Source organism: Dromiciops gliroides, chromosome 6, assembly GCF_019393635.1.
Source record: "Dromiciops gliroides isolate mDroGli1 chromosome 6, mDroGli1.pri, whole genome shotgun sequence".
NCBI lineage: Eukaryota > Metazoa > Chordata > Mammalia > Microbiotheria > Microbiotheriidae > Dromiciops > Dromiciops gliroides.
Window position 1 is genome coordinate 270,820,292 of NC_057866.1, and position 17,132 is coordinate 270,837,423.

The following is a 17,132-nucleotide window of genomic DNA, read 5'->3' on the forward strand; positions in this document are numbered from 1 at the left end:
AGGCCTCTATGTCACTGATCTAAGTGGGGGCCTGAAGTGGAGACAGAAAAGAAGGGAGAAGAGGAAGACTATGGAGGCAGAGCAGGCACGGCTCAGTAAGAGTCAAAGATAACAAGAGGTGATGGACGGATGAAGGGCCGAGTCTGTGAAAGAAACAGGAGGAAGGGCAGGAGGAGAAAAAGTGCCAGCAGCCGGGTGCCTGAAGGGAGGGGGCAAGTGACAGAGCTGCCCTGGCATGGTGGGGACGGTCAGTCAGGGCAAGGAGCTCGGGGAGAGCACCGATATTCCCATGAGAAATGAGGGCGGCGGGTGGGAGCTGGGAGACCCAGGAAGGGCACATGGTCAGATGCATCACAAGTTCTCCAGAGAGAGATCAATGAGGAGAAGGACTGAGCAAAGGTCACTGGGTCTGGAAGGCCTCTGAAAAAGAAGTTTCAGCAGAAAAAGGGAAGACAAAGCCAGATTACCAATGGTATGGGAGAAAGGGGGTGTAGAGCATGTGGAGGGGTATGACAGGGACTGTAAAGGGAGGATGCAGGTGACAGAGCTCCCATCAGACGGCTTCAGTCTTTTCACCTGGGCTAAGACAAAGGCAACTAAGGGCTTTTGCGGGGATGAGGGCTCAGCACCAACAAGCCTTTGATGGAGCCCCTGGAGCCCCAATTCACAGCAGATGCAAACAGGACTGTCGCCACTCTCTCCAGAGACACCACCACCAGTGTGTGTGTGTGTGGGGGGGAGGAGGGTTAAGGCCGTTCCAGGCCATGGGGAGTAGATGAGTGTAGCTGCAGCATGGTTCAGGTGAAGGAGGAGAAGACCGAGGATAAAAGGCCTCAAATGGGAGGCTAAAGACTTGGAGTCTTTTGCTGGGAGAGCCAAGAGAACGCATACTAACAGGTCACCCTTGGCTTCTACTTACCTCTCTGGGGAACTGAAGAGTCAGACACACTCCTGGATCGCACGGAAGCGGGAGATTTCAGATTCTGGGCGGCGGCTCCTGGGGACATGGTGCTGTTGGCCACATGCTCATTGAACACATTTGGTGACTGGGCCATATGGGTGAAAGAAGCCGACTGGCTGGGCTGCTCCCAGGTCCGGCAGTAAGCTTTACGGGATGATTCTGGGGAAAGGTGCTGACTCACTCCCTCAATGGAATCTGGTGTCCCAGGGCCAGATGCTAGCAGAGAAGGGAGAAATGCCATGAACAAATGGTTCAGGTGATTATCATCCAACCAGTTACCCAAGAAAACCCCAAATGGGGTCACAGAGAGAACACTGACTGAACAACAACCACCACCACAACAAAGTTACCTACCCATACCCCAAATCCCTCCTTCCACTTTATTTCCAATGCAATTAGACTTATCTACAAACTCCCATAATCTTTATTCTAACTCAAGAAAATGATATTAATTTACTGAGAACAAAAGGAAGGTAAAAGGAAGGGCAAAGAAGCTTTCTGGGTATCATTCTCATGTTTTATCTAAGGCCCCTTCTAGGTTCATCAAGAACAATGATGGGAAATAAGAATTTGATTTCGGGGGGGGGGGGTATCCTAGATTCATGCTTTCATTGGAAGCCTCCCTAAAGAAGCTCTCTCTTTTTTGTTTTTGCGGGGCAATGCGGGTTAAGTGACTTGCCCAGGGTCACACAGCTAGTAAGTGTCAAGTGTCTGAGGCCAGATTTAAACTCAGGTCCTCCTGAATCCAGGGCAGGTGCTTTATCCACTGTGCCACCTAACTGCCCCTGGAAGCTCTCTTACCAATGCCAATTGGCACCTTCTCTGTAGCTCAGTCTTAAGAGAGCTGCCTCAAGCAGTGGTGTCAAACTCAAATAGAAATGGATGCCTGTGGGCAGCACACAGACTCAGAAAACCACAAATCGACATTATCTATGTTGTGTCGTACTTTATTTTGTTAGATATTTCCCCATTACATTTTCCTCTGGTTTGGCTCTCCAAGGGCCCCCGGGGCCTGGAGTCAGACACCTCCAGCTCAGGTCCCCCGTGTCACTACATGTCTGAGGTGGACCTTGAATCCAGGCCTTCCTGTCTGCTACACATTATGTTCTACAATCTCTCTCAATAACTTTAACATAATTAAACATTTAAATAAGCGACCTACCAGGCAAATTGATAGTTTGGTCGCCAAGAAAAAGGCGGCGGGCAATACTCCTCCTGTACCAGGCTCTTGGGAAGGCCAGAATCTCGCTCAATCGGCGCATGTCGTATTTGAAGGAAGCCGAGCCGATGTCACACACCGCTGAGACACATAAAAGTGGACGTTAGAATATGGAGCTAATTCTAAAAACCTTCCCTCTATTTTCACCTGACATGGGCAAGAGGAAGATGGGGTGAGACTAGTTGGTAATAGAAGTATACCGGAACCAGCTGTGGATAATTCCTGGCATGCTAGTCTCTCTGCTTTGGTTACCTGTTAATAGGTATTCTCCCTTCCAAATTACAAAATTGGGGTACAACGATGACCTTTAATTATTATTATTATTATTTTTTTGTGAGGCAATTGGAGTTAAGTGACTTGCCCAGGGTCACAGAGCTAGTAAGTGTCAAGTGTGTGAGGCCGGATTTGAACTCAGGTCCTCCTGAATCCAGGGCCGGTGCTCTATCCACTGTGCCACCTAGCTGCCCTGCAAGTCAGACTTTTAAAAATGAATAATTAGGGGCAACTAGGTGGCACAGTGGATAGAGCACCGGCCCTGGATTCAGGAGGACCTGAGTTCAAATCCGGCCTCACACACTTGACACTTACTAGCTCTGTGACCCTGGGCAAGTCACTTAACTCCAATTGCCTTACTAAAAAAAAAAAAAAAAAAAAAAGTCTGACTTGCTTAAAGATAAAGATTAGCCCAAAGCTAAGGACAGAGAGGGCTTCTACGCTAGGCACCTAGCTAACTAACACACCACTTTCTTGACTGATTTAGGGTTTTTAATAATTTATGATCTGGCTGGTCTGATGCTGGGTCAAGCCTTGCGCTGACATGTTGTTTGTCCGCACCTAAGTGAAGCTCAAATACTAATGATATATAGTGAGATACACCACATGGTAAATCAAATTACCATCAAAACCTCAACAATTGTCAATGTTGGGAACCTATTTCGTTCACTCTGGGAAACAAACCATATTTTAATTTAAGAATGGAATAAAATACCCGATATATTTATTAATGTCGTGTCCATTTTGTTTGTGGACTTGCTTGCAGTCTGACTCTCAAAGAATGAGGCGCCTCCGGAACGTCTGATTCGGGACAAGCTCACTTTCACAAATTCAAGGTTTATGCTGAGGGAATCTTTTCGACCAGTGACTGAGGTAGGCTCTTCATCGACATTCCCTGGTGCCCACAAAAGAAAGACAAAAAACACACCATTCATTACTTTATGTGGGGAAAACCATCCTCTGAAAAAAAGCCATGAGTTCTGACATTTTTCCTCATAGGAATACTTGAGCGCCGCACTTGGTGGATTGTCTACATAGTCATCACGTGAGTCTGGAGTCAATGGATCTGCTCACTCTTCTTTACCCCCCACTCTGGGTGTGACACATTCATGGATAAAAAGTCCTCAGTGCTAGCACAGGGCCCATTTTGTAGGAGCTTCAGGACTCCTGGGGACAACTATCAAACAACAACAGGAGTGTCTGAGCCGAGATGAAGGAGGGGGGCACTCTCTTGGCTTGAAGAATTTTCAAGTGACTTGCTAGGCGGTCAGTGGTTTCCTTAGTGGGGTGAGGAAGTGAGCCCAGGGAGTGTGTGACCAGTCACTGAGGATGGGAAGATGGGTTGTATTCTGTGTGGCTTGTCTTCAGCACACCCCTTATTGCCCAGTGCTCACCCATTCATCCTTCTCCGTCCTCCCTCTTTCTCTTACGAGATGTGTATCCCTCGGGGCAGGTCTAACTTAACACCTACCAGGTACCCCCAGCATTGACTGCACAGATACCCTTGGGAGAATTCTGCAGTCCAGGAGAGCTCATTTTTGTGGCTGTGGCTGACACCCACAGAGAGTAGAATTTCTGCTCTGGGACATGACCCATGATAAATAAGAATCTTATTTCTCTCTTCCCCCCTTCATTTGGATTGGAAGAAGGCAAGTCTCAGGAAGTACATTCACAGACAGGCTCTGGCAGATCATGCTACTGTGATTAGGCAAGTGAATCATGGTGATGCCTTTCCCCCCAACTCAACTCTCTTCCTTCTTTCTGTGAAGTCCACCATCATTCTTCTACTCCCAAGTGTAAAGCCCTGGTACCCTCCTCACACCTCTTCCCCTACTCTCTGCCCTGTCCATCTCTTAGACCTAACACATTTCCAAATCTTGTTTCTATTTCCCCAGATCTCCCATCTGTCCTCTCCTGCTAATCACAAAGCCATCTTCCTAACTCAGGCTCACATCACCTCTCCCCTCCTAAGAGTCTCCCCATCAAAGCTCTTCCCACTGTCCACAATGCATGGCTGCCAAAGTGATTTTTCTTAAGTTTAGGTCTTCCCATGTCACTTCCCTCCTCAATAAACTCCAATGGCTCTCTACTGCCTCTAGGATCAAATATTGTTTCACCTTGATCTCTTTCTTTTAACATTTCTATTTTTTGTGTAAATTTTGTAATGCATACAATTATTTGTACAGTGCTAAATGAACATAATTTATAAATAAGTAAATGTCAATATATTGAGGGCTGCATGCTCAAATATTTTTTGCTGAGGGGAGTTTGGGGGATTGTACACTGACCACTGACCTAAGGAGAGATTATTAAGTGTGTCAGGCTTTGACAATGTTTTATGGTGGGTAATCTGTAATTAATCAAGCATCAAGATTTAAGTTCTATAAATCCCTAATTAAAGTACCAGACAAAAATGAGACAAAGACTGAAGAATTCCTTTGTTTTCATTATTTGTACAACAGGATTCCTTGCACATCACAGCATGAGATCATGATTTGAGTTTCATTTAGAAAAATCTAATATGTATTCCACCTCTGGTTTTCAAAGAGGTATACCATGCATACTACAACTTATTAAAAACTACAATAAAGCAGAAATGCTTTGTTTAAGTTCCTTTTGTCTGTTTAGCTCTAACAAAATAATCCTGTAAAGGAAAAAAAAACACAACCCAGGAGACAGAGGGATGGATATGGGTCCTTTCAGTTCATGACCTTAGTTCCCTTCTGAAATTTCTGAATAATTTCTGAAAAGGTGCAGCCAGAGATAGATGCTATGAAATCCCCAGGGACAAGAATGCATGCTTGCTCACACTCACACTTGCTCTTGTGCTCACATGCTCTCACTCTCTCTCTCTCTCTCTCTCTCTCTCTTGCTTTCTCTCTCTTGTTCTCTCCCTCCCTCCCTCCCTCCCTCCCTCCCTCCCTCCCTTTCTCCCTCTCTCTCTCCCTCTCTCTCATACCCAGGCCTCCGGATCCAGGGGTGAGACCAGTCACCGCAGTTTTTTGTTTGCCCGCTCCATATGGATGAAACACATAAAGGGAAAAGTCCGACATGCAGGCAGTGAAGCTCAGCCCAGATGAAGTGCTGCTGGCACTGGTCAGATCAGACTGACTACTACTGTGGCGGCTTCTGCCCAGAGGGCTGCCTAGTCCAGAGGAACCTAGAGCCAAGAGAAGAAAATGAGGACATTAAACACTAGCAGGAAAATGACATTAAAATTTGCTGCTACAATGACAGTAATTACACAAAAATAAAGGGTATCTGGAATCACTTGGCTTGGTGTAAATGGCTAAAAAGTTAAAAATCACAAGTACTCAAGGATCTTGGCTACATTTTAAATGTCGTCATTCTTTAGTTACACGTCTCCTCTCCATGTTATAGACACTAGAAGCAGCCCAGAGAAGGCAGGAGCAGGACTGGCGGGAGACAGAGAAAAGGGGCCGAGCTAGGACATATTTTCTCCATCCCTGAGGCAGGAGTGCTCATGAGCCAGAAGTAGGCAAAGAGCCCAGGGAGACAAGTACGCTTCCATTGCGCTGTCCCGGGCCCAAGGGAGCACTGGCCTTGCCTGGGGGCAGAGGCCTCTCGCCATTTTCTAGTATGCTTGGAAAAAAGAGCCAACAAGTCTGATCCTTCAACTTTGTCAGGCAGGCTAATGGGACCAGGACTAGTCTAAACCATTAAACTGCTAAATTTTAATGTTATGCAAGTACCATAAATGTTAGCTCATTATCTCATTGGTTTAACTCAATTACTTTATTGTTGAACAAGCTGATTTTGCTTGACTTTCCTTTTCTTGCTGTACTAAATGTAACGCCTCTTTTCCCCTCTTTCATATTTAGAAATTATGTTTTTGAAACTTACACCTGAGGGGCAGCTAGGTGGCACAGTAGATAGAGCACTGGTCCTGGATTCAGGAGGACCTGAGTTCAAATCCGGCCTCAGACACTTAACACTTACTAGCTGTGTGACCCTGGGCAAGTCACTTAACCCCAATTGCCTCACCAAAAAAAAAAAAAAAGAAACTTACACCTGATTTGGTATGTCTTTTAGTCATCTCCAATTTAAAAAAAAAAATAAGCATTTTTATTTAAAGTTTTGAGTTCATCATCTTCAGTTCTAAGATTTATATATTAGGTATTTCCCATCCTTATTAATATCATCACAGATATTTCCATAACCTATACCTTCTACACACGATTTCTCAACCTCAATGAATCTAAAACTAATCTTATCTTTTCCCCCAAATATGGTTTGTTTGTTTTTTGGTCTTGACATCCCTATTTCTGTCAAAAGCAACACTATCCTTCTAGTTAAATAGTTTAGAAACCTAAATCATATCTAATTCCTTCATCCCCTTGTCCCCAAATTCCAGCCCACCACTAAGTCTGTAAACCACCGCCCTCTCTCATGTAGCCTAGTTCAGGCCATCACTGCTTTCTGGGTTATTATAGCAGCATCCTACATTGTCCCCATGCCTCCCATCAATGCTTCTCTCATCCATTCTCCATGCTACCATCAGTTTAATCTTTCTCAACTTGGTCTGACTGCATTCTTTTCTAGCTCAAAACACTTTACTGGTTCTCCAGCGTATCAAAGGAAATGCAAACTCTTTTGCTTGGAAATTTAGTCTCCCTTTAAGAATCCTGGGGGGGGGGGGGGAAGGGAGGCAAGGGGGCAATTAGGTACAGGGTAATTTTAGGAGACATCCACATGATAATCCTGTTCTATAAACTTAAAGTCTTCCTAGACTTGATGAAATGTCAGCTCCTAAAAGCAGCTCCATCTGGGTCCTGGTTGTATGCATTTTTGGGAGCCAAGAGAGACCAGGAAACCTGCCTTTCTGCCATTATTAAGTCTTCTGTGTCCTGAGTAGCCTTGATTTCACTATGTGTGCCCTTGTTTGAACACACTGTAGCTTGAACAAGGCAGAAAGCAAGTGCCAGGTCTGCCTCATTACTTGGTGTGCCCCAGGGAGCTCAGGGACGTCCCAGCCAAAGCGGGCTGGTTGCTGTTCCCCAAGTCAGCGTCGGCACTCATGCTGTATGGAAGAACACCTCTCCCCAGCTGTGCCTCTGTGGTCCTTCCCATTCTTTCAGGCCCAATGTTCACATGACACCTGGCTTGTAGTCACATGTTTATACCTTGTCTTTCCTATCAGACTGCAGACACCAGGAGCATAGTGACCATTATTCTGATTTATGCTCTCCCTAGTGTCCGGCATCATACTTTGTACAGAGGCTGTACTCAATCATTCTAGGGTTAACTAAATTTAGGAACAATCTGACTCTTGCTCTTATTTTTCAAGAACCTGGGACATTTACGCACACAAAGAGTTCTTTGGGTGTGCAGACCCAGTGGAACCAGTTGAGTCCTTCCTTCTATACCGGAGAGCTCAATGGCTTGCTCCTTAACAGGCCTCTTCTCTAGGCTGACCATCCCCTGTTCCTTCAGCCTGCAGGCACCACCCTTGCTGCTTCCTCTCTATTCACAAACTCCACCACGTACAGCAACGTCTTTTCTACAATGTGACGGCCAGAACTGGGCCTAGCAGACACAATGTCACCTCATCACACCACGTCCCATTTTAATCTGACACCTCAGTAATTTAATCTCTGCCTCCCAAGAAATCCAGAGGACGTGAGCTTGTCTGCTCCTCTATGTCTGGAAGGTCTCTCAGGATGACGTATAGTCTACTTCTCTCCGAAACCATTTACCAAGCAAATGCACACAAATCAAGATAATGGGGGAAAAAATGGACCAAAATGAGTTAAAGGAGCAGAACATGAAATATGCCAGCCCCTTAGGATAAAGCGGCACGGCAAAGTCTTAGGTCACCTTGAATCTGAACTGAAATTCCTCTGAAGTCAGAGATCTTTTTTCTGGTGCCTAAAACTGTGGAAGAACCCAAGTATCTAAAACCCTTTTCTCCTTGAGTGTGTCCTTTTTTTTAGTTAATCTTTTCTCTTTCTTTCCCCTTTCTGCTTAAAAGGTCTCATCTCATAATAAATGTTCATCTAAACCACAGTCCCTGCTCTCAAAGAAGAGATATTCTAATGGAAGAAATAAATAAATCACTAGGTATATACAACTATGTGCTAGTGCTTTCCAGTACCTCACAACCAGGTTAGAGCAGAATTCTGGACAATCACCAGGCTTACTTTACCGTTCCCTGCCTTCTTCCCTAACTTGGGGAAAAGTCTCTAAAGGCATTACCCCTTTACCTGGCATTCCCGTTTTGTTGGTGGAGGTCTTTGATCCACTCGGAGTAGAATGAGTACTAGGGGACACAGCATCTGTTGGACAAGTGGTGCCTAAAGTCTCCAGTTCTCCTCGGTTTGAGGAGAACACTAAGTCCAGGGAGGGCAGCTTTAACATGCATTCTACTCTTGACACTGGTAAACAGCTGAATTTTATCTGAGAAGGCTAAAAAAGTAAACACAAAAAAGATGAACAGATATATCATTTTCTTAAAAACAAATAAATTGTCCGTTGAACTCAAAAGTAATGAACATTTATTAAAACATTTAGGTGACAAACTGATATGAGGTACTCAATTATCTCTGTTTTTTACTTGATGTATGCACACATCACTAAGAATCACACCTTTAAACCTGGAGAAATCCATTTCCTTCATCATATCAAAATTCTGGGAGAATTCATTTTGTATCAGTGATTATGTCTTCTACAACTCCATGGTTCCCATCAATGATATATTTTCCTAGAAGGTAATAGTTATCTTGGAATGTGCAAAGCCAGTGAGTGACTAGCAGAGGGAGAAATGTGGAGCTCAGATACCCAGAATGAACATGCTGTGTATCAAGAGCAACTTGACACTCTCAGGCTGAGTATCATACAATCAAAAAGTGATTAAAAAAAAGGGCAGTTGATTATAATAATACTTTTGCAAACCACCCAAACCATGCAGTGAAGCCAGAAAGAAAGGAGGGCCGTGTTGGGATTAGTGATGAACAGTGGAGTAGAAGGGCCTCTCAGGAACAAACCCCGAGACAGTCAAGATTCTTGAGGACTTTCAGCTTGTCCTCCATCCAGTCCTGAACAACGCCAATGCTTTTATCTCCCCAAGGAGAGGCCTGCACTTTAAACACAAGTATTTACAAAATTCCTGGCCGGGCTAGCACGCCTTGGGATGTCAGTGAGACAGCACCCTTGACACCCAAGTCCTCTGAATATTAGTCCTGTAAGGAGAGGGTAAGATTAGGCCCAAGGACCAGGCTGCTTAAGTTGGGCAAGGCCGCAGGGGAAGAACTCTGTCTGCAGCAGCTCCTGAAGGTTACATGCGTTATGGTCTGTCTGGGGAGCACGCTCACAGGCTCATAAAGGTTCCTGTAAGTATTCAATGAGACTCAGTCAAATCTAGAAGGAATGGCGATCTGCCCAAGAAGAGCTACTGTGGCAGTAAATAAAGGGAAAGCATTCCCCATCCATGGTGCCAGCTAAGGGCCTTCTATTATACCTTGTCTTCAGTTCTCACTATCAAAAACACTGGATTTAAGTGCTCATTTTCTGTCAAATGGTCACAGTCACTCAAAGTGAGGCTCACACAACCAATTCATTCCAAAGGGTGGGGGTGGCTGTGGCCAGGGCATAGGGGTTCAGCTTGTAGATGTGCCCTCTCCTGAGGGAGGGAAGGAGGGTGTGTGGACATACCCAGATGCTAAATGGAAGATGCCCCCCCCCCAATTGTGGGTAGAGCTGGAACCCCAGCTGGACTTGGTGGGTGAGGGCAGTCTGGTCTTGGGTAGCTGTGCTGGATCTTGGACCTGTCATTCACCTGGAGGCTGCTGGGGATGGGAAGAAAATCCCATGACCACTGGTCCCAGGTGCAGACAGAGCCCTGTTGTGAAGGTTTAAAGATCTGAAGGCCCTCCCTACCCCCAAAGCACGTTTTCCTCTTCCCCCTTGTAAGGCAACATGGAAAAAATATTATGATTTGAAATCACAGAACCTGGTTTTAAATTTACAGACCCTTTACAGCTGTGTGATCTTGGACAAATCACATAATCTCTACAGGTCTGTTTTCTCAACTGTAAAATTAAAGGGTTGCCTTGGATCATCTCTGTGGTTCCTTCCAGCTCTAAGTCTATACAAGAACGTTAAACAGCATTACTTACATTATTCTAATTTTACTCTTATTCTTTGAATCAATTGTGAGCTAAGAATTATTAAGAGAAGTCTTGGGGATGTGTGCCAATTTTTAAAAAGGGAGGCATCACTAAGTAAAGTTAAAAAACTATATCTTTCAGGAAAGATTCATTACTGGGACTTCTTTTTTTTGTGGGGCAAAGAGAGTTAAGTGACTTGCCCAGGGTCACACAGCTAGTAAGTGTCAAGTGTCTGAGACTGGATTTGAACTCAGGTCCTCCTGAATCCAGGGCTGGTGCTTTATCCACTGCACCACCTAGCTGCCCCAGGCAAGATTAATTACTAAAACTTTTTCAGATTTAGGTAAATTTAAGTATTATGTTTAAAGTTAAAAAACCCCCACCCAACTCGACTAGACCAATGATAAAATCACCTGAACTCGGACATAGACCACGACATCTACGGGGAAGGAGGAATACGCAGATGTTGAAGAAGATACTAATGATGTTGTCGACTCTTCCATTGGGTCTGGTATTTCAAAGTGCCCCATGTCTTCGTCTTGTGAGCTAACCGCTGTTAAAATAAAAACAGCTACTTAGAATGCAACAGCAGCATGTGTCTTTATAAAGTTACATCACGTGGGGACTCTCAGGCCCCTCCAAGAAAGTCGAATGGCAATAAGAACAACCCCCTCCCCCACGTTAAAACCACTGTGTCATCAGGCTTGGAATGGTGAAGGAGGAGAATGCCAGCCAGGGTGGTGTACAACAGGTAACTCTGGGTACCCTTGAGTCATTACAACATAAGGGCTGACTGATCCCTGGCCAACGATGCCATGCACCTCACAAAAGCTGGGAGAATTAAAACGACAACAAAACTGTCTGTGACATCTTGCAAATAAAATCACAAAAGTTGGCAAAATTCAAAAAGCGTTGGTGGTGTCTTGCAAATCCAGTCAGAGGCCTTTTTAGACCAAGAAAGATGAGGAGGGGAGAAGCCTGCCTTGGCTATCTCTCACACGAGGCTGACACTAGTAGTTATTAAGAAAGAAGGAGGGGGCGGCTAGGTGGCGCAGTGGATAAAGTACCGGCCCTGGATTCAGGAGGACCTGAGTTCAAATCCGGCCTCAGACACTTGACACTTACCAGCTGTGTGACCCTGGGCAAGCCACTTAACCCCCACTGCCCCACAAAAAAAAAAAAAAGAAAGAAAGAAAGAAAGAAGGAGAAGAGCAGTGGAGGTATGCAGAAATCACGGGAGCTACAGGTTAAGCAAGGAGCCAATAAGATCAGACTCACAGCCTCTAGTGAGGCTACACAAAGATCCAAAGACTCAGGTGCACACAGGAGGAACTGGGGGTCCTAACACAAGGGAGCACATTTGACCTCATAGATAGCATTCACTGAGACTTGGTGGGATGAAAGGCATGACCAGACCATGGCTGTGGATGGGAATACCATAGCAGAAAGGGCTTGGGGTAGCTTGTATATTAGGAAAGTATACTCAGGTGAGAAATCACAGAGGGAAGTATGATGGAGAACATTTGGGTGAAGGCAGGGGTTTGTTAGAGCCAGCTTCTGAGTGACTTGCCCAGAGTCACACAGCTAGTAAGTGTCAAGTGTCTGAGGCCGGATTTGAACTCAGGTCCTCCTGAATCCAGGGCCGGTGCTTATCTACTGCGCCACCTAGCTGCCCCCTGGTGTTAAAGTTTTAGCCCTCAGAAACTGGCAATCACTACAGATCAGAGCTTGGTTCATTGTTTAGACTGGAGAAAGTGTAAATAATGTGTTAAACTTAAAATGTATGTACACACATTCTCCCAGATCTTCAGCCCAGCTGTCAAGCATTTACCAGCACAACCCTGTGATTACCGCTCTGTAAACATTGTCTGAACTCAACCAGAAGGTAGTTGAAGATTCTGGTCATACCACCAGACTGGAGGCTGACAATGATACTAATAACAACTGGTATTTCTATACCACTTTAGGGTTTTCAAAGTGCTTTACTGTCAGTGGAGAAAGAGCAAAGAAATGAAGAATCTGGGGAACAGATCGCAGCTGTGACTTAGTAGCCTGATATAGTAATAGTAGGGAACCCCAATTAACCAGACACCCGCTGGAGTGCTCTCTGTATTTCCTGAGTATCTCAGATCTTAGGATGCGATTCTCATGAACAGGGAGGAACTCTGACGACTCCAGCTTACAGTTTATAACAAAGAAGGAGAAAAGTGAGCATGGTCTGACGTGCATTCCAGGTTAGGGAAAAGCAGATTTCTTCTAAGAGTTCGGAAGAAAGGATCCCATAAATTAAAATGCTTCAGGGGAAGTCAGCCCAGGAGGAATAGGAGACGTTCAAGAATGAAGAAAGTGAGGTTTATCCAAGGAGGCCAGTGTGCATGCAGAGGAACTCAACATCTTAGACTGAAAAAAGAAATTACAGAAGCTGGAAGCAAGGCCGGCATTAAGCATGCCCTGTAACAACAGTGTTGGACGCTAAGACTCAGAATGAAATGAGGACCGGGGGAAAAAGGACACTCAGCCACTGCTTGGATTGAATGGGATGACGATACCTGACAACGGAAAGAAAGCAGCATTTGCTGGGTTTCTGTTTTGTCTGCCAAGAAAACAAGCCTTCCCCTGGAAATGAAAGGACAATAGTGAGGGGGGTGGGGCGGGGAGACTGATCTAGGTCAGTCAGGAGAAGGTAAGAGAGGGCCTCATTGCCCTTTATGAATTTGAGCCACATGGGCCAGAAGTCCTCCATCCTCAAGTCCCCAAAGAACTGGTGGATGTGACTGTTATACCACTCTAAAGGATATTAGAAAGATAATCAAAAATGGCAGTGGGATCACAAGAATGGAGAAGGGCCAAAGTCCCAATTTTCAAAAAAGGGAAAAAAAGAGCGTGCGAGTCTAGGCCAATGGGTTTGCCTTCAATTCCTGGGGAAACTCTCGGATCGCTCATTAAAAGGGTAGCTGCACATATCCCGGAAGAGAAGCAGGGATTTGTAGAGTGGGCGTGGTAGGTTGATCAAGCACAGGTTATACCAGGCTGAACTAATTTCCTGTTTTTTAAACAAAACTACCAAAAGAGGAGATGAAGAGAATGCTGTGGAGTTAATTTGCCTAGATTTTAGGAAAGGTTTGGATCAAGTATCTCCCACTAGTCTTGTGAAGATGGACAGGATACAGATTACACAGTAATGCAATCTAATGGATTTAGAAAAGCAGGTGTAAAAGGTTCTATTTCAACATGATCTGACGTGGACTCCAAGGGATTAAATGCCCCGGGTCTCTGTGATGGGCCGGGTGCTTCCTAAAATTTCTTCAGTGATCTGTGTAGAGGCACAGATGGTGTGCTTACCAAACGTGCAGTTACCACACATCTGGGAGGGATAGTTAACACACGGTTGGGATCCAAAAGGACCTCAATAGGCCAGATCATTGAAATAAAACAGGGAAAACGCACTTGGGTACAAAAAACCCCAAGTTTGCAATTCTGGAATGTATAATGAAAGAAGTAGTTAGAGAAGATCTAAGAAAGGCAGAGACAGACTGACTGGTCCAGCAAGCACAGGGCACACCAGACTCGCCTCCTTTCCTTTTCTGACATTTACTAACATGGACAGAGTTTACCTAGATGTTAGCTAAGCTTTTGTTCAAGTATCTCGTACTAATCTTGTGGAGAAGACAGAGAGATACAGATGAAGTGGCAACAGAATGTGATGGACTGAGACTTGGCCGGCTGGCTGACTTGACCGGAGGTGTTCATTGTTCAATGTCAATGTGGCCAGAGGTGATCTATGGTTGGATCTGTGGGCTGGAGCTGCTGAACATTACTATCAATGACAGATACCTCATGCGATGACTTGCATGCCATGACACAAAGCTGGGAGAAATAATGAAGACACTGAACGACAGGACCCAAAAAGATCTCAACAGGCCTTGGGTTCTGACTAACAAGATGAAATTCAAGACAGTAATTTAGTGACTTCCAGTCTCCGATTCTGTGTTTTTTCGAAGCTCCTGGCCTAGCACATTGCCTGGCACATAGTAGGTGCTGATGGTTGTCATTTGTTCACTTGATTAACACCACCAATCTTGTGAGGTAAGTAGTAGCTTGCTATTGCGACTGTTATTGTGACCTTACAGATGAGGAAACTGATGCTCACCCCCCCCCCCCCCCAAGGAGATGCTAAGGGTAGCGTCTGAATCCTGGTTTCTCCTGATTCCAAACCCAGAACTCTGGTCACTTCGACCTCGTTGCTGCTCAAATGCCAAATTCGCGTCATGGTTCCCTCCCGCCTTTCCCTTCCTTCTCCAAAGATCTGTGCCTGGGTCCCAAATCTCCCCACCTAGTCTCTGAAAACTGAAGGTCCCCAGAGTCAACACTCAGTAGTTCAATGTTACTTCCTCTTGAAAACGTCAATTTCCTTATCTGTAAAATGAGGGACAGGGATAGATAATATCTCATTATCTCTTACAGTTATATGATACTAGATGTGATCAGAGCAATTAAGGGAAAGAAACCAAGAGGCCAATGTGTCCCTATGGACATATAAAAGAAAGAAAAAAGTAGCTTACCAGTATAATTTCTTTCAATTGGTGTAATAGGGATGGTTTCCAGGGCCTTCTCCAGAAAGTCTAATAGACAGGGACTAATCACCATTTCTTCTGGTAGTGACTGAAGGGCTACCCAGGCATACAATTTTGCTGTTTTGACTCCTCCACTTCCTTTCCCTTTGGCTAAAACATTCAAAAGTGTTAAATTTATTAAATGATATTTGAGAAATCATTGCATTAAAGTAAAAACAGATTTCATTGTTAGAGAAGTCAAAACTATAAGGTACATATTAATACAGTGAATCATCTAATAATTAAGAATCACTTTTACTCATGAGTAACACAACAAAGTAGTAAGAAAAAATAGTAGGGTGGAAGAAATGACAAGATAATGTTAGAATGTAAGGATTATTAACAATTTCTAATACAATGGTTCTTCCTAATTGCTCTAGGTCACATACTTTGGTTCAATTTCCAGCTTTAATTATTTTTTTCTACCTTAGAAGGTAAAGTAAAACATGACTGACCACAGCAAAAATAGCAAAGGAAGTTATAAGCAGAGTATGTCCTTTACTTGCTTTTTAAGGTATCTGGAACTAAGTTTAGAAAAACGTGTCCAAAGATCCACCCCCAAAGGGAGAGGGAAGTATTATCTCAAAGTTGCCTGATTTTTCCCTTTTCCGTAGCTCCCACATACAAACAGTTGCCATATTGTGCCAATTCCGTCTTGATAACAATCTCACATATAATCCCTCCCTAGGGAGGGGATATTAAGTAATAAGCAAACAAGGAAGGATAAGGCCATTTGAGGAGGTGGCCCAAGGTTTCTGTCCTGAGGCAGCTGAGAAGTGGGGGCACTTAGACTGGGCCCAGGGTGGGGGTCAGTGCTGACCTTAAGCAAGAGCACAAAGGTCGGTGTGGCTAGAATGCAGTAGAGGGCATGAAGGGGAAGAGCATGGAGTAAGTCTCATTACTAGATGGTGAAGGGCTTCAAATGACAAGTTGGGCATCAAGCAGGAACATGGTCATTTTGGCAACTGTGTGGAGAATGGACTGAGGGGGGAAATACTGAAAGTGGGGAGGAGGCTGTCACAAAAGTTCCCAAGGGTGCGAAGCGATGGGGGCTAAATAAAGAGGGGTGGCCATCTGACAAGAGAGGAAGGGAGGGGCCAAAGAGATTAGATAAGGCAGCTGACTAGAGATGGGAGGTAAGGGGCAGTAAAGAGTCAAAGATGACACTAACGTTTCAAACCTGGGTAATTAAAAGGGGAGGGCTAAGGAGGAGGGACTAAGAAGAAAAAGAAGGAAGAAAACCAGAATCCAAGAGGGTGCCCATCCATTTGGGAATGGCTAGAATGAATTATGGTGTACATTTTTATGCCATAAGGTATGATGAAAGATAATTTCAGAGAATTCTGGAAAGCAGGAGCCAATTCAGAAGGAAATAAACAAGACTAGGAAAACAATTTATACATTGACAATTGCATTGTTAAAAAACCCCAAACTCTGACCAACCTGATGGCCAACCAGCCTGACCAAAGGAGCTATGATGAAGTTCATCACCTGCCTCCTGAGAGGCGAGGTGATGGCTCAAGGGGCAGAAAGGGGCTCACATTTCTGGATGTGATCACTGGATGGCCTCCTTTCACTTGACTATGCTTATTTGTCACAAGGGTTTTTTCCTTCCTTTCTATTTTTAATAGAGGGGAGGGAGAAGGAAGGGAAAAGATGAGGAATTAGCAGTAGTGATACCAAAAAAATGCCACTAAAACATTTTTTTTGAAAATACAGAGAATAGAACAAGAAGAAGCACAGACAAATGGGACAGCTCTGAAAGTAATGAGGGGAATTTATTATATAATAGTATCAAATGGAGAGTCACAGGGTTTTTTTGGTGTCCTGATCTGTATATGGAAATGCTCTTTCTTTGGTGTTTAAATTCAGAATAAAAAAAAAAAAGAAGCAAGAAACAAGTGATAAGAAACTGAACCCGTCATAAAAGTGTGGATTCT

At 44.5% G+C, this 17,132-nt stretch overlaps 1 protein-coding gene across 5 annotated transcripts in view; it reads right to left on the reverse strand.

Moving 5' to 3' along the window:
- KIAA1109 (KIAA1109 ortholog) overlaps positions 1-17,132 on the reverse strand; it is a 222,166-nt gene that overhangs the window by 21,820 nt on the left and 183,214 nt on the right. For all 5 annotated transcript variants that reach the window (XM_043969747.1, XM_043969748.1, XM_043969749.1 and 2 more), the window contains 7 exons: positions 15,142-15,303; positions 10,993-11,132; positions 8,678-8,879; positions 5,413-5,613; positions 3,169-3,348; positions 2,124-2,261; positions 920-1,177 (listed from right to left, as the gene is read on the reverse strand). In XM_043969747.1, coding sequence (XP_043825682.1) covers positions 920-1,177; positions 2,124-2,261; positions 3,169-3,348; positions 5,413-5,613; positions 8,678-8,879; positions 10,993-11,132; positions 15,142-15,303 — 1,281 coding nt within the window. The remainder of the gene's footprint in view (positions 1-919; positions 1,178-2,123; positions 2,262-3,168; positions 3,349-5,412; positions 5,614-8,677; positions 8,880-10,992; positions 11,133-15,141; positions 15,304-17,132) is intronic.